A 27215-nucleotide genomic window follows, 5' to 3' on the forward strand; every position below is an offset into this window, starting at 1 on the left:
ACTTCTCCAAAAAGTAAACTGTTTGCGCAGCCGTAGACTTTTCATCTGTCTGACCAGTCTCTATGTTTGGTTTTGCGTGTGAGCTTTTTGTCCTCCCTATCAGGAAGTCGCACAGGCTGATGGAGTTTTTGCTTTGCCTGTTGTAACCTCCAGTCATGTGTTCGGATGTCGGCTCTGCGAGCGTCTTTCTCCGGCTAGTCCAAATCATTTCTACCCGGCTTGTCGGGACAGCAGCCCAGTCGTGAAGTCTCTGCAGTCACGTGATCGAGACAGGACTGAAGGGTGTGTGTGTGTGTGTGTGTGTGTCTGTCCGTGTGCAGTTAGAGGGGTGTCCCTCCTCCGCATTTTTTGCTGCTTGCCATGCTTTAGACGCCGGAGCGCAGGGAGAGAAGCGAGAGTGAGAGAGGCAACACCGGTCTCTCTCACCGGGCTACCTGTCTTTTTGGTCTTACCCCGGGTCCCCGTCGGCTCTTCCTTGTCTTTTTGCGTTCACCTTCCTGCGGTCGACTTGTGTGTTGTTGTTGTTGGTTTTTTTTTTTTTTTTTTTGGTTTTTTTTGTTGTTGTTTTTGGTTTCAAAAGAGAGAGAGATAGAGAGGGAGAGAGAGAGAGAGAGGCAAAGGAAAAGTGTCATAATTTCTGCGGGGTTTCTGCTCTGCCAGGAGGAGGACAGCGGTTCTTGTTTCGCCACCAGTTGTGGTTTTGATCGTCTCTCTCTTTTTTTTGTCCCTTTTTCCCCTTGGGTGCTCTATTTGGACAGCATAGGATAGAAGAGCAGAGCTTGGATGAGCCGCCTCGCTGAAATCCCGAGATGGAGTTGCTGCTGATCTGCCTTTCCCTGTGGATATTGCAATGCAATTCGGCCAAAGCGGACTCCATCATACATATCGGTAAGCGTCCGATAAAACAACGCGCCGTTTGGCTTGGACTGGTGTGAAAGGCAAAGCGTGCGGGGATAAAAGCTCAGCCAGCGCATACTGCGTTGGTCACAGGATTTTGGTGAGAGGGCGGGATAAATAGTCTGTGCAGCTTGCATCCCGAGTTTAAGCAACACTATGACTCTCAAGCGAGTTGAAAAGTTGGCGTTTTCAACGCGGTCATGCCTCCGACCTCCGCTGCCACAGCTATTTTTTGTTTTAATTCATCACCACCATTCATTCATCAGCCTATTTGTGCAGCCATTACTGCACTTTTCGACGGCAGATCACTGCAGTCGTGTTGGCTTCACATCCAAACCTCTCACCGCTGTCGGCCTGTAAATTGCAATTCTCTATTCAAAAAACCGATTGCAGTAAGAACAAAGGCCTGTATTGTTGTAGCTTTGATGAAATTAATGTCCCATAACCAAAACGACTGAGGCTTTTTTAGACCAAGCTACCTCTTGTCTGTACCCGACAAGCCTCAACTTTCACCTGAACGTGACTGCAATATCAAGAGGGAGGGAATGTCAGTGGAGTTTGGTTTTAGAGATGCAAAACGCATAGAGCCTCTTTGTTCTCAAACTTCAAACCGAACCAGAGCTGCTTCTTCCAGGGCTTTAAACTCATCACGACTGCATTCTGATCCGGTGTTTGTCCTTAAACATCGCGTCACAGTTCATTTCACAGTTTTGAAATACAGAGATGAGTCCTCCTCTCCGTGCCCATCCTTCCTTCCTCTCCCTCTCTCTGTCCACTTATCTCTCCACACACACACACACACACACACACACACACACACGCACACTGAGTAATTGCCTTTGGTTTGTGTCCTCTTTCCACGCACACAGTCAGGTAGCCACTTCTAATGACTGGCGTTGTAATCTCAGATAAAAACGTCAATGTCACTGTGGGCAATTTTGGTTTCGGTGCTGCTCCGCCGCCGCTGCTCACAGTTTACTGCATCAGTCTGGCAAGCAGCAGGTGCTCAGTCAGTGCCTTAATACAGAGGTGGGACTCCATCCAGATAATATTGGCTGATGCGCCGCTTTACGTTAGGGTATCCCAATTATACTTCTCATTTCCTGAAACCCTTTTCCATGATATATGCGCGTCTCCCAGTCGCAGCTGCTGCCATTTTGATAAACAGAAGAAGACAGAGTGAGGGGAGGCCGAGACAACTAAGATTCAGCACGCTTCCCACGTCAGGCCTTTAAGGCTTATTGGGAAGGGTGTCATTGATCTGGTAACAGGCAATTGTTTTAAGTTTGGCGACTTTACGCATGATGTTGGAGGGGTGGCCGTGTCGCTGTCCAGGGTTCTGAAAGGCTGCCCCGGCTCACCGAGACGCACATGTTGCACAACCTCAATCTAAATAAACCACAAAAAGATCAAACAAAAATTCATCAACTGTTATTTAATTATGCATCACTCTGCACGACATCATTAAAAAGCTGTTTCTGTTTAGTCTGGTCCAACAGTCAAGGTGTTCACCACTTCACCTCACATCCAACTCCACCGTGCAATCACACTTCACCCACTTCTTTTCCTTTTTCTCCAAAACTTGTGACTGATTTTATTCAACAGGTGCCATATTCGAGGAAAACGCTGTGAGAGATGACGAGATTTTCCAACTTGCCATCTCAGACCTGAGTCTGAACGACGACATTCTGCAGAGCGAGAAAATCACCCACTCCGTGAAACTTATTGAGCCTAACAACCCCTTCCAGGCTGTGCAGGAAGGTAAGACCGGTCTGGTATTTCTGCCCTGATCTCACACATGATCATTATTGTTATTATTGTTACTATTATTGTTATTATTATTAATATTATTTTGATTATTATTATTATTATTATTTGCCACACAAGCTGTTGCTGTTGATTTCACATGGTGATCAGTCAGTGTGGTCGCTGAGGAGCAGCAGTCCTTGATGATGATGATCCATGTGTCTCTGTCAGCGAAATGGCTGTGTGTGTGTGTGTGTGTGTGTGTGTGTGTGTGTTGCCATCTGCAAAGTGCTGTGTGCCACTGTACCAAAGCAAGGTGCCTTCTGTGGCTGAAAAGCTAGGTGGAAGCATTGAGTTAGAGCATAGCAGCTAAGGATAATATGTTACGTGAAATAAAAATAATTTGAAGATGATCAAGTGCAATTCCAGCTCCACTACTGCTCTTTTATAACCACAGGTGGGAAAACTATTCCTGCGCATTCATCAAGCTGTTCTTTTAAATGTTTTGTCTGCCTCATTTGGATTTCCCATAAGTGCCAAGAATATACACAGCTCTACAAAACAGACAGAAAGTTAGCAATAAAATTATTTTAATCAAGGTTATGTCTTTCAGTCACTGAAAGCTGGTCCCATACGCTGTGATTAAAAATTCTTCCACTAAAATGAATCATTAAGACTTTAATAGGTTCCCTGGGACCTTCAAAGGCTGTTTATGTCCGCTGCACTTTGTTACCAGCTCATACTTTTGTCCCCAGTTGCACAAAGGCCTTGATGACTCATTGCTATTCATAGCCTCCCTGACAGGCACAGAAAGATAATGTCCCGCATTTTGCCATAATTATCACTTGTCATTTAGTTGTGGTCCTTAACAATGTCTCAGATATCTAGCACTCTAATTCACATTGCCTTTGCAAACTTGCAGTCTGACCAGACTCCCACGAAGCAGACCACCATTCAGGTTTCTTAAATATTCCAGAAGAGAAAGTCCTGGTTGTTTTCACAAAGATGAGATTAAAAAATAAATGCAGTACGCGCTGTGAATGGCTAATTAATCTGTCGCCGTTACTTGAGATGCAAAAGTAAATCTTTTGCTGTATTCTGATTAGTTCTGTAGTGTCAATGTCATGCCTGCACAAAAGCTTAAGGACACACGTGAGTTGTTGATGATCCTGTGAAAACAAACAAACACAGAAAAAAAAACCACGAAAGATGTGAAGAGAATTTGTAACTGCAGGGCTTGTTATTGCTTATTGGAAATTATTCAGAGTGTATTCCCTCTGATTGAACTGCCTTTTGTTAGCCTTGATTGGGTATCATTTGACATGTCTAATTACTGTTTACAGTTAGACTCCTGATGATCAAATATTCACAGAAGTGGGTGATTAGGGGGCTTTCAGTGCCTGGAGACAGTAGGGAATAATGTGCCGTCGACGACATGAGGATCGGTGGGTGGTCCCAGATTCTTCCACAATACATGAGGCAGCAGTGTGGTGAGAGTTTAGTGACATGCGGGATACGTTGACCTTTTGCTTTGCTCTTTTGTTTGCTGCCATCCCACTGTGAGTGGCAGTCAGGGACCTTGCCATCACATGGCAAAGAGGAAAGGGAGGGGAGGAGAGGGAGGATGGACATAAACAGGGAGGAGAGGAGGGAGGGTTAGTGAGGGCAATGAGAATGAGATGATAGTGATGGAGAATATAGTGAGTGCAGAAAAGAGGAAACAGAGGGAGATTAAGGGTGAGAAGAGCAATGAGGACAAGAATAACCATGAGTGCCAGCGATGGTGGCAGGACAAAAAAAATGGAAGAAAAGGAGACAATTGTGATCAAGACCTGAATAAACATGAAGCGAGGGAACAAATGAAGAGCAGGGGGAGCGTAAAGACAGCAGTCAGGTGACGAGGAAAATTTTCCAGCCCAGTGACAAGGGTAGTTGCAGCGTCATGTTTGTCCTCATTTGGCTTCCATTGTCCTTGCACTGGTGGACAAGGTTGTCACACTGAAACGACTGTTCGGTCATCCCACACGCTTATTGTTTAAAGATGACAGCTAGAGGCTGGATGGACATACTGCCTGACCACAATGCTGGTAGATGCTGTCCTGTTTATGAGCCGAAGGAGAATGAATAGGACGATTTTCTCACGAGAGTGATTACTCAGAACAGTATCTGTCTTTGATGTGCTAAATGCTAACATGCTAAACATCAGCATGTTTAGCAGGTATCAAGCTGCCCAGCGTCATCTTGGTTAAGCTTGTTAGCATGCTAAGCTAATTAGCACTAAACACAAACTGCAGCTGAGGCTCATAATAAAGTTCTGCATGAATGAAGTCATAATTACCTACCACGAGGCAAAATATCTGACAGTTCACTGCTAGTTGAATTCAGCCCACTTTCGCAGTAGTGATTTTAAAATGTAGCTCAGTGCTACAATGCTCGGTGCTAATGTAGTTCTGTCAACTCTGCCGGTTCTGATTTCATTTACAAGCATACGTTTAGAATGAAGCAAGTAAAACACAGCAAGCTATTCCTCTAATGTGCCTGTCTCACTGAATTTTTTTCACACAATACACCACTAGTGATCCTCCATTGTCATCTAACCCCTGTCAAGGTAACGTCAAGGAGGACTTGATTCTTTGCACTTTTGCAGTTTTGTCTTTTTAGTCTTTTTCTTTTGCTCAATCTGTGATGACAAAAGTTTTAAAAAATGGTTCCTTTGGAAATGCTGGCATGGGTAATGTAATATCGTCCATCTGATTCTCTGCTTATGACAACTCATTACTCCCTGTGCTCTAAACATGATGGAATGCTGCCCTTTCTCTATTATTGTCCCTGTGAATTTAATAATGCTGCATAAATCTTGGTAATGGATTTGTTTGTTTTTTTTATGTCTTTTTACCAGCTCTACACAGAGGGTGTTGATCAGGCCATTTTACTGGCCCCTGTTAATTACCCAGTGGTTATTTTAATCTGTCATAAGCTCCTCAATGGGCTGTATAAAAGGCTGCTGGTAGCTTAATCAGCTAAGTGATGTTGCGGCAGAGGTATACCTTTCACTGTTTAATCCCTTCAGAATTGTGAAGCTCACTACTCATCATCCGTGAAGGGTTAGCTCTTGACTGGTTGCTTTTTGTTTGCATACTGGTGTTCCAGTTTGTGTTTGAGAAAATGGTTAATTCCTACTCAGAAGAAAAACTATTAGAAAAGAAGTTTATTACTGATTTTGTCCAGTCAAGGGTATCTGGAAAGCTTCTGGCTCGGCTAATCTTGAAAAATGAGTTGGTTCTGGTTTAAGTTCTGATTAGGGTATATAATTTACACCATATGCACAAAAGTAATGGGACACCTGGCCATTACACCAACAGGGACTTTAATGACATCATATTCTAAATGCATAGATATTAATTTGGTCCTTTAACACCTTACACTTTTCTGGGAAGGCTTTCCAAGAAATTTTTGTGGGCATTTTTGCACATTCATGCAGTAGAGCATTTGTGAGGTCAGGAACTGATGTTGGACCAAAGAGCCTGGCTCACACTCTCTGTTCCAGTTCAAAGTTCTTCCGCAACAAACTCATCGAACCAATGTCTTTATCGGCTTTGCTTTGTGCACTGGGGCACAGTAATGATGGAATAGAAAAAGGGTCCTAAGCTGTTGCCACAAAGTTGGAAGCATAGCATTGTCCAAAATGTCTCAGTATGCTGTAGCATTAAGATTTCCCTTCACTGGAAGTCACCTTGGAAAAACAGTCCCATACGACACTTGAAGTCAATAATAAAGAGGTGTCCCAATACTTTTTTCTATATAGTGTATGTAGAATAAGCACAAAAAATAATTGCGAACTGGTTTAATTTATATTTATTGTCACATAAATCATAAACACATGGCATACAATTTTGTTCAGATTTTGAATGGCATGATGGGATGCTGAGACACACACACACACACACTTGAAATGGATGTCCGTCCTCGCTCCTGATGACCTGACAAAAAACGTTGCCTCATGAATTTATTCCATCCTGTATGGTTTGAGCTCCTGCAAACTCAGTGAGAGACGCCCTTGTTGCTGCTCGTGTGTTCATGAATTGGCTGTGCAACAGTGCAATGAATGTGCGACTAACAGCATATCTGAGGGCTTGTATGTGTCGGTGTTGTATTTGTGCAAAGTGCCATATTTTCGTGTGTGATGGATATCGTTGCAGGAGTGCATGTTAAGTGCTGTGCTGGTTTGGTTGTTTCCCTGCTGACTGCTTACTGTACACTACTACTCACTCTTTGTCTTTCTGCTTCAGGTGATATTTTTTGTCACACTATGCATCTTATGTAACTGACAGTGCAGTGCTGTGATTATACAAGCCTCTGTTTGCCCCTCTGTACCTGTGCCATTCACATCATACAGTGTGGATGACACAGGGGAGACCCTATGGAACCTGTATCCAGTGTGGGCTGACAGACACAGCAAAGGATATTATATTATATTCCTCCAGCTTTTAGCCAGTGTCAGCAATGTCTGCTGAGCAGCACCTGCCACAGAGGAAGGGGAGAAAAAGAGCAGAATACTGAAAGGAGGAGACAGAGAGAGGTCAAGGCTGTAAAATGTTGGATTTGCTTAGTGAGCCTTCAGGTTTTGTCCTCTGCGCAGTGCAGGAACAGCTGCTGAGTATCCCTGTCCTGCGGTGGGACACCTCAGTGTCACACAGTCCCGACATCTCCCTGTTGGAAAGATGACTCATTCGACGGTGCTCAGACAAGCTTTGAAGCATTGAGACATTTCTAAATATCCAGTTATAAAATAAAAAGAAAAGACTTTGAAAGTGATTTTGGCTTTTGAGTCAGAAGGCTTGGTCCACTGATTAAACTTCAAGAAAAGCGCCAGTTCGCTTAAATGCCATGTCTGATCTGTATTCAGAGGAATCTTCGGCAGTGTGCTAAATGTCAGCATGAGTGGAGGTTTTAGCAATCTTTTAATTTGAGTAAACAGGACTACTTTGTTGTGAAGCGCTGACTCTAGTTTTTACAGAGTCCCACATATAAATAAATAAATAAATATGCAGGCAGATAGAGGGAGTGCAGCATGCTGCTTTGCTCGTTGTAATCTTTCAACAGATTTTTTTTTTGCGGGGTTTTCAGGAAATGGAAAACTTATGTTTGGTGTGAGATGTAAACAGAATTAGTGTATTGCACTAATTAGAGAGAGCGTCGATCATGTTTGTGCATCACACATTCATCACACTTGCCTTTCTCCCTCAGCAGCAGGCAGCTGAGTATTCTCATTGCTTTTCACGCTGGCATGTGTGATTGAGGATGTTCTCGGGGGGTCATTGTGTATAAGGCTGACTAATGGCTTCTGGGTGGGATGATGGCTGTCTGTCTGTGAAGGACAAATGCAGGAAAAACACATTTGAGCCGTGGATACATTTTAAATGGGCAAAGAACAGAATCTTGAATCTTGATTGATGTTTGACTGTGTGTTCCTCCCACAATGCGCACAGGATTCCTAAATTTGGCAGCAGAGGATATTATTTGTGTCATTTAGCACTGTCAGACAATGACATCAAACTAGCAGGCGACCAAATGTATCCTGGCCTGTTCCCGTACTTGAAATTTAGCTCAGGTATTGATTTTCTGAAGTGACAGCAGCACCTGATGCGTGACAAATGGCAAAGAGAGCAAAAAATTTATGGCTATCAGTGCACCTGCTTGGATACCACACATAACTCAACGAGATGCTTGTAATACACAAATACACAACATATGTTTTCACTATCGCGGGTCTCTCAACCCTTATTCATGTTCCTGTCTTCTCTGATGTGACAGATTTATAACGAGCTGCAGAGAACACAGTGACAGATGTTAGTGCTTTGCCACGACCCCAAAGAGCCCCCAACCACCACTGGGGATTGGCCATCAATACTACTCTACCTGTTGGAGTGCGAGAGACTGAGTGAGACTGAGACAGAAAGAGAGACAGGGAGAGAGAGGCGGCCCAGCGGAGATGTCCTGTCCAATCAGATTGATGCTGATGAGGCCCTCGGCCTCTGTCCATTGTAATACATTGCAGTCCCACGTTGCTGGCATCATTTCTCTTTGTACACGCTGCTACGCTTCGACTTTATTGAGCTGCTGAGGTGACAGAGATGGGGAGCTATGCTGGGTGTATGAATGGTGGGAGAGGGTTTGTTTGTGCATCGTGGTTTGAATATGTGCCTTTATGTGTGTATGGGTGTATGCTGTGGTGTGTGTGGGTGTTTGTGGTGGTTTTTACATGCACAGATTTGTGTTTTTTGTGGATGTTTTTGAAAAGCTGTGCTGTGGTTTGCTGAGCAGTAGTGTTGGTGGTGGTAATAGGTTAGGAATGGGAGGTTGTAACTCCCCCATCCCCACCCCCACCCCCACTTCTGATGCTGACTAGCTCAAAGGGACGTGTGTATAATTTACTACCCACCACCTGCACCATTGGCGGCAAGAAGACTTCATTCCAGGAAGGAAGAGAGAAAGAGAGAGAGAGAGAGAGAGAGCTGAAAATCAGCCTCCAAGTAAATCTTATTAGAGGCTAAACAGGAGTCAGCCAAAGAAATGCTGTGAGGCTATCTCTGACTTCACACTCTTTTTAGACAGAGGGTGGAGAAGGATGCAGGGGGTGAGGGATGAGGAGTGGGGGTTGGAACAGGAGTCTTAGTGGGAGTAAAGGGCTGAAGCAGAATGAAGTGGTGAGCAAGCGTGATGATGAGGGTGATGGAGACGAGCGGAAGGCAGAGGGAAAGATAATGTGGGGAATAAAAGAGCAGAGGCTGTGAAATTTCAGGCCGTATGGAAGACAAGAGGGACGAAGTCATTTGAAACTGTGGACTCGGCTCACTACCCTCATTGATGAAGAGTTGCCAAAATGTATTTGGGAGCCATTGTTTGCATTACTGCCCACAGACACGGATACCGAGTGAGACCATCTGTTACAAGAATCCTTCCTCGGTCTTCCTCGCGGACTCTCTGACTCTCTGTCTCTCTCTCTCATTGCCATGGGTCCTCTACCGTGCCCGGGCAACATGGATTTTATCCAGAGATGAGGCTAAGCTAGTGTGTAAGCTCTCTGAGTGAAATCAAAACCCAGCTAAAACCTCATGAGTCAAAGCTTAAAAGAGTGTATAGGAGGAAACATGCAGGCATCACTGAAAACAGGGTCCATTATGCACCCTGATATCAGTGTGCTAGACACAGTTTGGCTGATGAGTAGCCTTTTGTGTTATTTTTACAGTGAAAGTCACCACAAGCACAGATCGGACGCGGCTTTCCCAAGGCACCTGACACCAAATGCATCCATTTGCTGGTGGCTTTCAATCCGTTAACCCAAAGAATCAGCATTTGCTCTCTGTGAAGTAATCAGGTCTGAAATGTGCCCCGTTTACGGCGTGGGAGCAGGACAAGCGAGACTCCACCTCTGACAAAATGTGCGACGAAGAAGCAGGCGTATTCGTCTTATGTCATCACTCATCAAGTACACTTAAAATAGTCTACAGAACCCATATTTTTATTTACTTATTTATTTAAACACTGCTTCCCTTCTGTAATTGAAAGCTGACATTTCTCACACATTTCCATGAATAGTTTTTCTTTTTTTGTGGGATTTTTCTGGAGTAGACTGTGTCATATTTTGCTGGCATGTGAAAAAAATAAACAAAAACAAAACATGTATGTTGACCAAAGTACTTGTTAGAACTGGTTTTGGTCCCATAGTGCTGCATAGTGGCTGCTGCTCCCAATGCTTAGCCCGAGTTAAATGCAGAGAATGAGTTTCCCTGTGGGAATCAATCAATTATAGTCTGATGTGTCTTTTTTGCATCGTAGTGTTTTCTAATTTTCTATAAAATGTACATTGGTAATTTGATTTTTTTTTTTTTTACAAAGTAGTTTGAATAGCTTTTCGAAGTAGCCTTAGTTAATTAAACTAGTTTTCTCTCCAGGGCATCTTTGGTGTTCTTCCATCGTAGCGTAATCGCTATACTTTCTTTTGCAAACCCTATAGTAGTTCTGTCTGGACTGGATGGACATCTGGACACAACTAAACCAAATGGTCGGGCTTTTGCGTCTCTGTTGGTTAAATGTTGGTTAAAATTTAGATTCCCTTCCAGACATTTTCAGCTATTATTTACGTTATTATCATTATTATTATTGTTATTATTGCTATTATTCTTGTTGTTATGTTGATGCTGAAATGTTCATTTGTCAACTTGTTCATTTGTTCCTTGTTCCTTTTTTCGTTAAACAGTCATATTTGCTCTGAAGCTCTTAAGCTCAGTGTTACTACATTTCTAAGTACCTTTTCATCTCTTCAGTTACTGAGCACAAAGACATTGGTTTCCTTAATGGGAAGCCCGGGCTGTTGTTCCTGAAGCCGGGGCTGTTGGGAGTAGAAGTTCATGTGTTTGTTCCAGACTCATGCTGAACATAGCCTTCCAGTGTAAGGACTTTTGCATTGTGTTAGGCCTCTTGGTTGAAAAATCAGTAGAAAGATTTTTGAAAGGCGTCATGATCCACTGCATTATTACTGCATGCTCTGTCACAATTTTTGAATTCATAATGAGACACTGTCTTTGACACTTGTTTCTGTGCTCGTTCATCGACTGTGCTCCCTTTTACTGTAACAACACGTCACAGCTGAGAGGAGGATGTTACTCTCTTTCATATGGGATGTTTTTAAATGTAACAGTCTGTCTCACTCGCAGATCGTCTTGGCTGAAGATAAAGAGACAAGTCTCAGATGAATTATTGATTTGTCATTGTTATTGTTTCCAAAATGAGCCGAGTACGTATTTGAGTATTAAGTGGGCCACGATTTGTCGTGTTATCTAATCCATCACATTACCACATGAAGACAAATCATTCTGGGAGCACTCGTGAGATGTGTGGGCCTAATTTCTGCTGTATGAACCCATTACAAGTACATGAGTCCTCTGTAGGTTGTATCAAAGCAAGTTGTCATCGTTGGGCTTTAATCATCAACTTTTGAACTCACATGCCACAGAATTAATTGAATCCCTTTTTTTCCCCCCTTAAGGTCAGTGTAAAGAGAATCTAATTAGATGCCCTCATTCAGCAGAAACAACAACACACCAACATGATCAGCTCCTCTCATCCAAACCAGGATTGATAACGGTTTGGATATAACAAATTACATCGATGGCCTCCCCTGCTGTCACCTGAAGCCAAAAGGACACTGCAGTGTGCTGACATTTTAGCGCTATGCTAGGAGTACAACCCAGACTCTCACTTTACGTGCTTTAATCCTCTTATGTTTGTCATTTCATGACCGTGAGGTGACCTTCACTATGATTGTCATCAGTGAAACAAGGGACTCAACAGGTAGTTATTTCATGCCGATCCATCCAATATTTGTTGAGACGTTTCACCAACTGTGAACCTCTCGGAAGCCCTGGAGAGGATTACCAAAGTCAGTATACACTGTCTGGAAACTGTCTGAAAGTCTGCACCAACTTTTCTGGCCATCTTAAAGTGGCGAATTGATGGGATGAGCAACTTCAGCATCGTCAGAGCCCGGCTCCCAGAGGGGCTAAAAAATACACAGATAACAGATAACAGATAAACCAAATTCTTTATGTTGTGCATGTTTCATCTCTACACACACCACACAATATAACACACAAGGACACGGTTATCCCATTTTAGCAACTGTCACACAAATGAGTCACCTTCATGCAGGGTGGAGTCAGTGCTCCGTCATTAGCATCAGCTAATAAAAAATTTTATTAGGCTTTTATAGTGGAAAGGCTCACACTCACAAAGGTATCACAGCACAGAAGGAGTGAAACAGCCACAAAGGCTTCTGACAGGGCCAATGACTTTTCTTTACTTCGCCTGAGTGAGGGGTAACATGTGTTAAAGAGGATCACTTTATTCAGAGAAAGAGGTGATAAAAAAGAGCAGTGGTAGTCTTTAAGCCTTTTCAAACCCAAGGCGATGTGAATGATTCATTATTTCACTTGAGCAGGTTCATCATCTTGCATTATCGTGTCACTCTGAAACACTTATTTTGTTTGCCTCCATCACAACATGTTTCCAAAGCCTTTTGCAGTTTTACTCTGTTATTTCAATTACTGTTCAGGCTGAAAAGCACATTACCGCTGTGTAAATAACTACACTGTACAAGTCCTAGCATTTATATGAAGTGGATAGTGTTTTTCAATGTATTTTATCTGTCAGGCAGGTTTGATGCGTCTTTGTAGGCCTTAGATGCTGGCATATTTGAGTGCATTTGTGTTACTGTGAGGTTCAAAATCTGCAGCACCAATGTTGTGAACCAAGTTCAACTCCTGGCAGTGGAACATGGAAAACTTAATCTATCCTTTTTCATGTAGGAGGTTTCAGAGGCCATTTTAGTACAAAGTGCACAAAGATTGGAAATCAGTAAAAGAAGCAGGCTTGTATGTAACTAGTAAAGTCTGTAGAGTCTGACCAAGTGTCTGTTGGTCTGTCAGCGTGTCCACCACTTTGGTCAAGACCGAAATAATAAGATGGACGTACACACTATTGTGATCCTAAGAAAATGACTCATAATGACTTTCCCATAGTGCCACTACAGGATGAACTATATGGATGGCTATGCAAACACATTAATCTCTTGTTCCCCTGTGGATGAATCATAATAACTTCAATAGTCCTCCAACTTTTCACGTTGCGTCGTCATCATTTCATTTGTCCAGTACTTTAGTTTATGACCAAATACCTGCAAACTAATGATATTCCCAGCAGCTTCAGCTGTTAGTTGCCTGTAGTTCAGTGCACTCCAGCCTTTGTGTTGCTGTGCGTTCGTGTTGAGTAATCTGGCTACTGTCACTATGTATCACTGCGAATGGCACAGCTGTTTCAGAGTGATGGGACCATTTGCATTTATTAATTACCACTGATTACAGGAACTGCACATACATGAACCAAAATAGCAGCAGTACTTTTCATTGTGCTTATGTGGTTAAAATAAGACCCATCGTTTTGTTTGGAAACGCAAAACTGGTTTAATCTGTGTTTGGTAGTTTATCAGTTTCAGATTTTGTGACAAAGCTACTTCATATCCCTCGCTGACTCTTCTGACAGAGCTACACCACCAGGCTGTGGTAAAAACTGTCATTTCAACCAACCGCTCAGAACTTTGTTAACCCTTAAATTGTTCCCACCATGAAATATTTAAGATAAAACCTGCTGTCCAGTATGGTGGTCCAGCTAGAATGAAACAACTCTATGATAGATACCATGCAGAGCAAAGAGCCGTCCTAATGTGTCCACAGAGAGGGAGGATCCCTCATCAGAGGAAGGTTACCTATTTTTATTGGCTGGTCAGCATTGGCTATGTCCTTCACATAATTACGTGCATTTAATATATGAGCTCAGGATGTGATAAGTGGTTTAAAATATTATAAGCATAAGCCTGGATTCCCACATAAGGGAACAGCATTATGCATTTTCTCATCCATTACATTATTTCCATGCATATATAGGAGCCTTTACAGTGTCCTGATTCTCTGTATGGTTTATGAGAAGAGTAATATACCGAGCATCACGCCTCGGGGACACATTTTGTTTTTCATTAAAATGAAAAAGAAAAAAACAGTAAGTGTATTCTCCACTGCTGTCGGAATGAGGATTTAGCTTCAGTTTATCTGAACAACATAAGAATCAGACTTTGAACAATCAATTGGAATCAAATCTTTTTATAGTCAAATGCAGACTGTTGGCATGGGAAAGAAGCACAAGAACATTTTCACACTGAAAAAGGCAAAACTCATCCACCAAATTCCTATGGCTTCTAAGACTCCATCCAGGCACTAAGGTTTGGACATAAACAAAATAATGTGTAATGCGACACTTTGAGAAGCTACATTTTCACGAGTTCAAACACGGTGAACATAGCAAAAACTTTCAGTGTGTAGAGGCTTATCTCTCCCCTACAAGAACAGTATCACAATCAGAAAAAGATGCCTTAAAGGCACAAGGAAAATATACAAAAGACATGAGTAGGAAGAGCAGACAAGCAGATTGCCTTGAGGGGAGAAGGAGAGGAACAGTGGTGGATAAGGAGGTGGCAGAGTTTCAGATCATCTCTCTATCTCTCCCTTTTCTCTTGGACAGCAGGAGGGTGTCTATCAAGGCAAAGTCATCATTTCTGGCAGCGCCTGTTTCCTCCTAGCAACGCAGGAGGCCGTGCAACCAGGAAGAGAGGCTAGAAAATGAGGCATCTTCCCCCACTGAATAGCTGTCCCTCACTGACTCACCACATGCCCACTCAGTGCCATAACAAACCCTCCTTTTAATAGCATCAAAATGGAACCTCTTGGACACAGGCCCATTCATTCCTTCACAAAGAGTTTGTGTGCTTTTGTCACAGGCTTGTATGGGGTTGATTAGAGTTCAATATGCGTATGCGTGTGTGCGGCTCTGTGAGTACACAGCATGTTGTTGTGAACGTACAGCAAACTGGCGTGTCTGTTATTCTTGCGTTGGCATTTTAATGAATTGCAATTCTTCAGGAACCTCACTAACAAGATGTCAAGACACCTCTATGCTGTGTGGTCATGATGTACTGTACTTTTACTAGTTAAACCACATGTCTGAGTTGAGACTGAGTAAAGTAATGCCATGATCCAATGCATTGGTTGATATGGCAACTGCTGCCTACTAGAGAACAAATTTTCTCTGTCCACCTGTTGACGAGGGAGAAACAGGCCGAGAGGCGTTAGAAAGGAAATGTGTTGCTGGCGGGATAAAAATCAAGGCATGTGCAGCCGCACAAGGGAGGCATTTTCATTGGAAACATCTGTCACAGGCACAGTGATTGTCTCCCACTCGATAACTGAATAACCGCATGATGGAATCACTCTCTTGATGGGGATGTTTGAAGCAATTTTTATTTTTTAAGAATGCAGATGTAGGCTCACAAGGGAATCCATGTTCTATTTGTCTTATTGACTGCGTACTGAGCAGCGCCCACTTTTCCTTCAAATTAGCCAGTCTCTTCTCACGATTCAAGGATTCAAGGATTCAAGGAGCTTTATTGTCATTTCACACATATAGAAACATGAGGTGGAATGAAATTAGTTTCCCTGCTCTTACCTAACAAAATACCTAATGCAAATAAATATAAACAACACTATATAAATATAAAAAAACCCCAATCAGAATAAGAGATATAAACAATCAGAATAAAGATATCTAAACAGTACTGCGATATTGTGCAAATGGCGGAGTAGTGCAAATGACAGCAGTGCAAATGAAATGAGTAGTCCAGAGTACTACTCATTGCTATCACGTGATCCAGAAACAGAGATGGTATCTGGGATTGGTGACATGAGTATTCTGCTTTGTTGTACTTCTGGAAAAGCAGAGGAGGAGCAGTAATGACCAGGCTTGATTCTTTCCCTTCTGAGTCCAGAGGAGAGAAAACACATCAGCCTGAAAGTCAAATGTGGTGCTGGGATTTCCTTTGCTTTTTGTTGCTCCTCGCAGGACGAATGATGATGTAAATGTTGAAGTGTGTGTTTGTGTGTTGTCTCTCCTTTGTCAATATTTCATGTGGTGGCAGCTATTGATTTTGTTTGTCAATATATAAATTTTTTTTTTAGACTTTTCGTGTCTCTCTCAGGACCACATATTATCCATGTTATCTGGTAAGTGGAGTTAAGCTTCATTTGTTTTTGGTAGGCTTTTTTGAGTTTGATATGAACAAAATGTGATTTAACCAGGATCAGAGTCAACTTTAACCCCAAAATCCCATACTCTCTCCTCTGAGACCAACTTTCCAAATTCAATGCACTATCCATGTTTAACGCTTCTTGGGGCAGAATGTCATTGTTTGGTTCTGTTTTATTTACCTTCAGACCTTCAGAAGCTGCTTTCGCTCGTCTCAGAACATTTTTAGAACCAAATTAATGCCTGTCATCAAGTCCAATTGTCAAGTCCAATTGTTAAGGGGCTAATAGCAGCTTTTGTTATGTGGCAGATCAGGATTGTGTTCATTAATGCGTTTGCAAATATCAATACAAGTGCCAAGCTGTGTGTGTTGGTGTGTGTGTATGCATGCTTTTGCAAAGGCTTAGTGTCCCCCCCCACCCCGCCCCGGAGATTGGGGGGCATAGCTTTTAGGATTTTGCCTTAAACAGAGTAAATCTCTGATTATGTGTTCCTCCATCGGCGTGCGAGGTCTCAATAGAAAAGGCTCTTAGAATGTGTCATCAATAATCTCAGTAGTCCTGTAATGCCTCTCAATCCTCAATTTTCAGCGCTGTCAAAAAACTAACCCATACCATGACTGTTCTCACCCTCTCTAATCCAACACAGCCTGTCTCAGCTTCTTTTATTGCCTCTTAATGTCACCCTTTTGCAGTATTTCAGACTGTAAGTGCAGTATGAATAGAGTTTATCCTGCTGCCGTGTTGCTGAAGAATGAAAGGTTTTAAAAAAACTTCGTAGCTGCAGCTCTCAGCAAAAATGGATTACACCTGGAACTGGTTTTGGTTAGGATCAATAACGGGCTCGAAACAGGGTGCACAAAGCCACAGTAGTAGAAGTGTGTCTTTCCTGTGATACTCTCCAGCCCTGGACAAGCTGAGCAGTGTTGATTATTGATTACGGCTGATAATTACTTACCCACAGACCTTTAATTTAGGAGGGGTGTTATTAGGTTTCTAAATGCTAAAGTAGCTAAACGTGGTGCTGGAAGCAATGTAGCCGCCTGAATAATATGGAATGTGCAGTGCTTTCTTTGAGCGGACCACAGTTATACATAAAGTGCTATATCACGCACTTTGGTTTTCTAATTTGGAGCGCATTCATTTCCGTTAAGGTGTGAAATTGTTTATTTATTGAACAAGTTTCCGCAGAATCACATCGTGGTATGATCTTTTAATATCACATGCCACAAATTTCTGTTCAAATGAATGATTCATAGTAAGATACCGACGTTATTGCTAGTCCACATACAGTAGCTTATTTCACTGTGTTATTAAGTTGCTTCCACTGTAATATGGAGCGCTGCAAACTAAGCTAATTTAGTTTATTTTCACTATCTGAGGTTTGTGATGTCCTCCAGTCCCTCGGTAGTATTTATTTCCAAAAGAGCTGTGAGAGAAAGAAAACATTTTTTTCATCTGACAAATGGTAAGATGTAATTTGTCAATGTAAACACTTCCTGTCCAATCATTGTTCGCTTGTTTGTTTGTTTTTTAACCATAGTGGTTAAACGGTTATAAATGTTTCACTGACAAATCAATGAAACTGAATCAGTGAAAAGATATCAAACAGATGGTGCTTCTGTGTTTTTATATGCTCTGCAAAGCCCAGGTCCCACAGTTTCAAGTACAGATCACATGGTGCATCACAACTGAGCACAAATATGAAAGCATTTGAAGACCTCATTTCTCAAAAACAGATAAACTCTTAAAATGAGTAAAGCAGAGTGAAGCTGATTTTCAGTCAGCTGCAGACTGGAAGCAATCACAGCGTCTGTTTACAATAACATCCAGATAGAAAACCCCTGCGTCACCAAACTAACATGGGCTGCATTTCAGTTTTCTTCTTCATGAAGTCGTCTCAACGTGTGTGCATCTCATTCATCTAAAATGCATATTTGATGCTTTCATATAATAACAGCACATTAACGTTAGACCGGAGAACCTCATTTTCCTGTTGCGCCACAGCACAACGTCATGATGATCTGGTCTATTGACAAAATGATTATGAAAAGTAAAATGAATAATATAATAAAATTAGATATCTTGAAAGAAATCCAGTTTTATTGATATTCTCTTGAGTCTCAAATATCAATAGTGGAAATCTTTATTAACATTGCAGTAATGATTTTCACCCAACACTAATTTCCATTGACAGTTAGCTGAACTGTTGTTTCTTTTTCATTAAACTCCTGCCTCACAGTGTTAAAGTTAGATACAATAAGGTCAAATGATCTCTTTTAATGCCGCAGCACATCCTCGTCATGTATTTCTCCTGTTGGCGGCTAATAATGCAGCCAATAATGACCCAACTGTTGCTTGATATTGCTGGTTTCCACAGTGTTCACTTTACAGCCCTCGGTGCTAAAAGTCGTATCAGCAGCCCTCGAAGAGTGAAAGGATCCACTTTCATCTACTTTCTCTGCCTCAGGATTTCAGATTATGAGCTCACATCTTGAACCTTGAGGCTACCGCTGACTCTAATGATGTGTGTTTTTGCTTTTCGTAGACAGGATAGGTTAAAGCGTAGGTTAAGGTTCATTTTGCACAGAAGGCCAATGGAGTATCTACGAGTCGGCGCCTACAGGAAATAAAGTTCTCCTCATCTTTCGTTGGAGCTGTCTCCTCCTCATCAGGGGGTGCTGTCAAATCTGAGCTTATTCCCGAACTCGTCGCAGGCTCACGTTGTAACGATCCCCTGATTAAGTCTGATCAGCAGTGTTTGAGCAACAGGATTTGACCATGCTGTCTGAACTGATGATTCCCTCATTTAGATCCCTGTGGGGATTCAGCTTTGAAATGACCTCACCTCCCTCCCCTAAAAGCTGTAATGATCAAAGGAAGGGATGTCTTCTATCCACTCAGCAGAAATCACTGGAGCCTAGAGTTCAGACCCAATAATTAATAAAGAACCTTTGAAGTTCCCTTTTATTACATACAGGATATTTCAGATTGAGCTTACAGCCTTTCATGAACATGTGCACAGAAGAAAATTTAATTCATTACATTCCTCATTATTATGACATTATTTACAATACCTCTGGCATTGAAATAAATTAAAACTATAAAATTGTCCACTGTTGGAGCCATATTGGCATCACAAAGATATTATGGTACATAAATGTATTATGTGTTGTGGTTTTTGTATATTTGAGCTGATTTATCTTTGCATTTGAAACCCAGAAATCCATTAGGTAACACAGTCTACTTGATGGTCTACTGACTGATAATTTATTCAAAAATCCAGTGTTGGCAGAGTCTACTGGAAACAAGTGTTCATAATAGTTCATAATAGTTATAATCCAACCCTTTCATATGGGCTAAATGCCAGAAACACATCTGTGTTTATGCAGTGCAGCTCAACAGCAACACAAACTGCACCATCCAAGTGCATCATACAGTTGAATCAACACGCCTCTAAAACAATGCAAACAAAACTGAACATGATAACCTTCATGAAGGGAGGATGTATTGTACCTGTATTACATACCTAATAAACTGGCACCCCCCCTAAACATCTTATTAAAGTATGTTCCACTTCATGCAGTCAGAAAGGAAACTAGTAAAGCATTCCATTGCTTGATAATTTACTGCTCTTTGTATTAAGCTAGTTCCACTAAGAGGCAATATAAAAATGACCCTCAGATGACAGCAGTGTAAAATAGTGGTCTCTCTCTCTGAACAGGAACATGAGCTTTTCTATATCACTGATAACATTTCCTCTTGTGTTCTTGTTCTTGGCACTGCACAGTAGAAGTACTTTGAAAGCTACTTAAAACCAGAGTCAAATTCATTGCATGCGTCAACAAGACACACTTGGCAGTTAATTCTGATGTTAAAAAAAAAAAAAAAAAAAAAGCTTCCTCTGCCCACAGCGTTGCACCGTGAAACAGCTTAGCATCTAACTTACCGCGTCCAATCATCGCATTCATCCCGCAGAGCCTCGTTGGTGTTTGTTTCACATGCTTTTTTACAAACCAACACGATCTAACCTGATGTGCGTGACCTTTCCATCACAGGAGGGTGACTTTTCCCTTCATCAACAGGAAAGTGGATTAGTTGCTTGGCAGCATCTTTTTGCTTTTCACATGTGCAGCTCAAAGTTAGCAAAAGCAGCCTACTGAGGCTCTAGACTATTTGCAGTCCTCCTTCTTCCCTGTTGAACACGGTGACCCTGCCAAGAAGAGACAAAGAGCAGTTCTTGTTGATGATGCATGTTTATTTTTTGCATTTTCTTCTTTTTCTCTGCCCATGTTTAGTCTCAAGAGGCAATCTCATTATGGACTAAATGTTAAGATCCAGTTCCCCTTGTTTTCTCATTACTTTTTTTATATCTCTCTCTGTTACTCTCGTTTTTTCTTTCTAATAGTGTGCTCTGTTTCTGCTGTTTTTCTCATCATGTACCTCCCTACTCATATGGATTAGTTCTGAGGTCGATTTCCCTGAGGGTTGCGGGTTAAGCTAAAGCCTGTCAGAGGTCTTACGTGGATGCAAGCTCTGCCCGTATCACGTAGATAACAAATCGAGTTGATGCTAATTAATTTCATCATGCATAAACTGCCTGTGATTCATGAAATGATGCCAGTTTTCGCTCTGTCTGATGCAGATATACGGCTTGTGTAAAACCCTCTCTGCTTATGAGGAAGTGTAAAGTACTGGTGTTGTGCCATAGCTTCTCTGATGTGATTAGGACTTCATTAAGTGATATGTACATCCAGAACTGCACAGTTTATGTCCAGCAAATGTTTTCACTTCAGCATTTCTGTATATGTTTGGTGCACACACACACACACACACACAGGCACACATGCTTTTTCCGTACTTGTACACTTATTGTGTTTTTTGAAGCCGAGCTAATATTTGCTCAGAGCTATTAACGTCACTGTATCATTCATGAGGTCTCAACCTTCCTTTGTGTGTTTGCAGGCCTTTAGCTGACTTTGAGATCATATAATGACTGGGAATAAAAGGAATGCATTTGTACAGAACACACACACACACACACACAAATCATTTTTAACGCTTTATGATCCTTTTTAAATTGGTAGTGAGATAATCAGCTGTAGGTCACATAGAGGTTAAAAAATCAGATTGTTCTTGCATGAATCCAGCCAAAGGGTAAAACCATGTCCTTTAGGGTGGGAAATGGGCTGTGATTTATGTACAGATCACGCAGCCATTTGGTATGGGCTATTATCCTGCATATGATTATCATTATTCTCTTTTCCCTGTTAATCATGGCAATCTCCCAGGGTATGTTGGCAAGGTGATCACATTTAATCTGGCTGTGTAAAGACCACTCCACAGAGGTTGTTTTATCACTTAAGAGAGGGGGCTAGCATTATCCAAATGAAAAACAAGCTGGAGAGGAGGCTGATTTGTCACAGGCTGATCAGAGCTCTCTCTGGCACTCCTCTTTGCTCCTGCAGGAGCTCTTCAAGGGCATGGCGAGACGCAAGGGCCCTGAGAGGCACAACACCACTGTTTGTTTCTGCATTTAAGCAGAAAACGCTGAAAATCTCCTACCCTCTGATGGCCTTATTTCCTCTGTTGCACATTCACCATAGAAGAGCGGCACATCGCCTCTGTCATTGCAATATGCGTGTTTGTTTTTGTTCAAAACAGTCATTTCGTCAACGCTAACAAACGTGTTCATTCTGAGACGAATGACACTTTTTATAGAGGCTCTTGAATGAAGAGCTTGGAGGCAGGAGACGAGAAGTTACACAGCACAGTGGGTGTCAGGCATCAAAATTGGAAACAACAGGCAAAACACTTGACGAACAAGAGTGCACGGAAGCATCCATTCTTACTCACATATTTATGAATTGTACAGAGCTGTCAACACAGCAGTGTTGTTCATTCTGTTTGTTTAAAGATGGCGTGTTGTGAAAGAATCAAACTGTTGTCTTGGCACAGACTTTTTATGTAAGTTTTAAAGAAACATGACCCCAAAAGATTTCTTTTGTTTTATAATGGATGCAGGGGAATTTGACAGACTATGACTCACTGCTCATGTTCATATGTTTGTGTGGGTTTTCAGATGAGTTCACCCCAAAGGATGAGGGCATGATCGCATGGTATAACAGGACAAATTACCAGGTCGTCTGCTGCATAATAAGACTTCTCTGCTTTCTTTTCCCTGAGGGGGGCAGGCGCTCGTATAATCCATTAAATATAACATGTTGGAAGGGGTCATTTATGTCTTCTCCCTGGAGCAATCACAAGATCAGCCTCGCTAATTACCCCTCACCCTTCTCCCCTATCATTGGCCACCAGGTAGTGAAGGTGACGTAGCTACTGTCCTTATTCTTTCCAAGTGGTTCACTGGAGGCTGAGGAGTGGCACCGAAGCCACTCTGCATCTAAAGGTCCCGAGTTTATGGCTTCACGTTGGCAAATATCTACATCTCTTTTGCTGAAGCATCCTTGACCCAGACATCATATTTCTGTAAGTTCCGTGAGTGGCAGACAGTCACTGATAGGCAAACAAACACTCTAAGTTTAAGTATTAAGTTTTGCATTATAATTAGTTACTTAAACACCCTGTTTGCATAACAAGTTGCTCCTTCATTTGGCTGTCAGTCTGCAATATGAGATAAGGAAAATACTGTGAAACATTCTAAACATCTGTGGATGGTTTGGCCACTGCAGCCAAAGAAAATACCGAATGAATAAGAATAAAGGAAAACAGGGTAATAAAAACAGGACACTTGAAATTTAAACACTACAATATTGAAGCAGTTAACTCATGTAAAGAAGATTATTAAATGACATTACATCAATGATGAATTAATCGCTCAAGTCATTTGTGCAGTCAGTCTCTCTATTGTGTATCTTTGCAAATCAAATACTTTTGGCTTTTGGTAAGCTTGCACTGAAAATGTCATTTTGTGTTAACTGAAATCTCGATAGGATTTTCATTTTCTGACATTTTGTAGCTGAAGCAATTATTCAGTTAATAAAAGAACAATAGAGAGATTCACCGTTAATGAAAAATAATTATTATTTGCAGACGTAGTAGACTGCCTGTAACCATAAACTCAGTTAGGGTTAGTGGAGTGATGATAATAATTTCCCCTGCAGGGAAACTTGCACTGGGAGGATACGGGTCGATGCCGGAATGGATGTGGGAGCTCATGAAACTCTTGATGCATCGTCTCCAGCAGCGTTTTCAGATAAGCAGTGCAGCAGCAGGCAGGGCAGAGCTGAAGAACAAGCAGAGCTCTGAGGTTTAACATACACTAAATTATTGCAAAGAGTGTGTTGGCTATACAGTACATGTTGTAGAGAGCAGAGCATATTTAATTACTGCATTGGATTATTGAATGGCAGACTATGGGGAAATGTATGTAATGAAAATACTTGTGTGGATGCGTAGGAGGTAGGAGGTACTTTTATATTATTGAGTATTCACTGAGTAAAAACTTGATTTCATGACACACAACACGTTGTCAAAGACTAAATCAAGTGCTCCTAACATCTCACAGTCTTGATATTTATGTTGTGACCTGTTGGACGAGAATGGACCGAATAACTACACTATCTAACTGTATATAAAATACACTATATGGACAAAAGTATGGGACCATAACTTCAACAGGGACACACCCCCCACCCCCCCTTCTGGAAAGCCTAGTGGAAGCCTTCTGTTCCGTGAAGGCTTTCCACAACATGTTGGAGTGTTTCTGTGGGAATTTGTGCCCGTTCATGCAGTAGGGCATTTGTGATGTCAGACACTGATGTTGGACCAAAAGGTCTGGCTCACAATCTCTGTTCCAGTTCATCCCAAAGGTGATGGATGGGGTTGAGGTCAGGACTCTTTGTGGGCCAGTCAAGTTCCTCCACAACAAACTCATCCAAACATGTCTTTTTGCCCTTGATTTGTGTTGCCACAATGTTGGAGGCATAGCATTGTCCAAAATGTCTTGGTACACTGAAATATTAAGATTTCCCTTCACTGGAAGCAAGGGGCTGAACACAACCCCTGAAAAACAGCCCCATACCACACCTGAATTAAAAAATAAAGAGGTGTGTCCCCTTAATTTTATCCATAAGGTATATTTAACGCTTCTTTAAACTCATTCAGCTACAACAATTAATCACTGCTTATGCTTCTATGCATGGGTACCTAATCATGTGATATAATATGATAATCAATCATAGGAGTCGTTTCTCTGCAGAATGAGTTTTTATACTTTTCATACTCATACGGTAAATATCTTCATACATGTCACACTCATGCCTCTGAATGTTGGACCAGGACTGGCTTCCAAACTGTTTGTGACATCACAAATCCTGCTTGTGGGCTCCGACTCTTAAAATCAGACTTTCAGTGAGCGCAGAGAGAATTCACGCAACGAACATGAAAACAGCCTTACAAGGTCCAGCTCTGCACATGCGTTATTCTACACAGTGAAGCTCAAACACGAAGAAAAACACATTTTTGACTGGAGTGTGAATTTGAATTCAGGGCTTGTTTCTACGTTGTATTGGAACTTAAAGGGTTGGAATACTTCTTCCACCCCTGGTATTTATCGTCACTTCTTGTTGTTCATCATTTATCATCATTTGTATAATGTTGCCATTCATCATTGCAGGGGAGCAACCTGTAGTGACTAGAAGGAGGGCAACATCTGAGCTGTTAATAAAAAGGCGGCGATGACGGCGCGATCACTCAGTTCAACCGAACAAAATGATGAGTGGAGTGAACAGTGGCGAGATCAAGGCACATAATTCTCACCATGTTTCATGCTGAGAGGACGGCAGGGCCCTGTCTTTGATCCCTGGTGTGATGGGCAACTCAGGCGAGTTCTATGTGGTGGGCTGGTGGTTGATGGTAGGAGAGGGAGGTGACCTGAGGGCCCTGTTCTAGAAAATAGATGTTTTACTCATTTGGTATGTCCCGAATGCTTCTGACTGTTTTCATACACACTCCCCACATCATACATCATGTTTTTCTGCAGTTTGTCTTCATTCCTCTCCCAGTCTGTGTTCTTTCCAGGGTCAGTTCTGCTCTTCAGCTCTCTCTGCTTATCCCCACAAGCTCACTTCTTCCTATTGAGAAGATGTGCTCTTCTGTTTGTGATCCAGTGTTAGCCGGTCAGATAACAGCTAACCATTTTCATTCAATTCATTTCTATTCACAGCAAATGTACACAGCAATTGAAATGGTCCATTGCCCCAAGGAGTAGCGCCTGCACTCCTGTAGAGCCTCTTTTATGAGCTGCTGCTGTACAATGAACACATATACCTGGACACTGAGGGTCATCAACAGGATCTCTTGGCTGGCAAGTTTCTGTCCTAACTATGAGACGCTTTTGGTCTAAGAGTAATTCAAAGCTTTTTTTTTAATAGTAAAGCTATCTTTTTCTCTGTCTTCAATCAATCTGCTCCTTCTAGTAATGTGTCTCTGCACATCAGCATTTCTGAATGACGGCTGGGTGAGTTAATCACGATTCAGTTGGCTCGTGAACAAAATCCAATAACATCAGAGGTGATGGCTGTTAGTATGACTGTGGAAAAATGCAGTTTGCCCTGCTGATGAATTGAAAGATCTCAGCAATCTGTCAGATTTATTCATCAAAACGAAATGTGACCCAGACTCGGTTCAACAGATCATTAAATGCACATGAGATCATCAGAAACATTTGTTACTTAAATGGCCAATATAAAGCTGATTTCATGGCCATCACGCGATATAGACGGAATTACCTCAACAAGGGTGAAGAAAATCAAAATCAGACCATCAAGATGGCGTTTTTGCATGTAAAAAAAGAATGTGATATTTGTGATATTCTTCTTATTCTGTGATATTTCACTGAATAAGAAGAAATGTCCAGAGGTTAACGTGAAGACACCAGGATGTTGTGAACTGTCTGTGATAAGCCGTGATTTTGAAAAAACAAGGGTGGTTTCTACAGAGGTGGCCGGGTTAGAGGCCCTGAAGAGATTAGAGTTGGTAACACAGGGGCAACAGCTGTGTGGCAATGAGAGTCAGAGCCATTAGCCAGCTTATCGCCTCTGCTCTCCCGTGATTAGCCCAGTTGCTCTTCGACCATCTCTTCTGTTCAAAAGCACTTCTTGCCCTGCACTCCACTCCATTTCACTCTTTCTCTCTTTCTCTCTGTTCCTCCCTGATGGCAGAGTGAGAGGTAGAAAAGGTTGCTGGTTAGACGGTGGGAGTTGTTTGGCATCGCTTGGTCTGAAATTGTTGCTCAAGTGGATTTTCTGAACTTAAATGGGATTTAAAGACGTGTTGGTAGGTGTAGGCTGGAGGTGATCTGACTCCATTTATCGATGTTGGATGGAGAGTGATGGAGAGTCCATGTGGGGTGCAGTCTCTGTCTCTCATGGTTCTGCTTAGACTGGCTCGACTTGGCTGAACAAAGTCAAATAGGAGCCACTGAGGCCCTCCGTTTACGTCTGTTGACTTTGTACAACATGTAGAGATAATAAAAACCAGAGGGAAGGGATGTAATTTGCTTGTTCTCTCTCACATACACAAACACATTATGCATATACATATATAAGTATGTACAATATTCATCATCCCGTTGTGCAAACAATGAGTTTACCGTATGTATAAATCTCATCAGCTCGTAGGGACAGCTTTCCTCGTGCTTGCAGCTTAGAGAGAACATGAGTAGGTGAAAAGAGACAATCTACCATCTGCACACTGGTGGCTAATTGTCAGGCTGTGGCTAAATCTGCCTGTTATGCAGCATTTGGGGCCGTGCACTTGGAGTCTAAAGAGATTTCATTACTGTATTTCTGTAAACATGTTTCTGTTGTTCCACATGCTAACAGTAAAGAATAGCTGCTAATGACGCATCTAATATGCACA

The 27215-nt window shown here is 41.9% G+C and overlaps 1 protein-coding gene across 3 annotated transcripts in view; it reads left to right on the forward strand.

Moving 5' to 3' along the window:
• The first annotated feature begins 626 nt into the window (after positions 1–626).
• Positions 627–27215, forward strand: part of grid1a (glutamate receptor, ionotropic, delta 1a) — a 210401-nt gene continuing 183812 nt past the window's right edge. For 2 of the 3 annotated variants that reach the window (XM_046401817.1, XM_046401820.1), the window contains exons 1-2: positions 630–888; positions 2503–2658. In XM_046401817.1, the coding sequence (XP_046257773.1) occupies positions 810–888; positions 2503–2658 (235 nt within the window). In that variant the 5' untranslated portion in view covers positions 630–809. Of the gene's footprint in view, positions 889–2502; positions 2659–27215 lie in introns of all 3 variants that reach the window. The other variant, XM_046401816.1, reaches the window with a different exon arrangement.

This window comes from Scatophagus argus, chromosome 10, assembly GCF_020382885.2.
Source record: "Scatophagus argus isolate fScaArg1 chromosome 10, fScaArg1.pri, whole genome shotgun sequence".
Lineage (NCBI taxonomy): Eukaryota > Metazoa > Chordata > Actinopteri > Scatophagidae > Scatophagus > Scatophagus argus.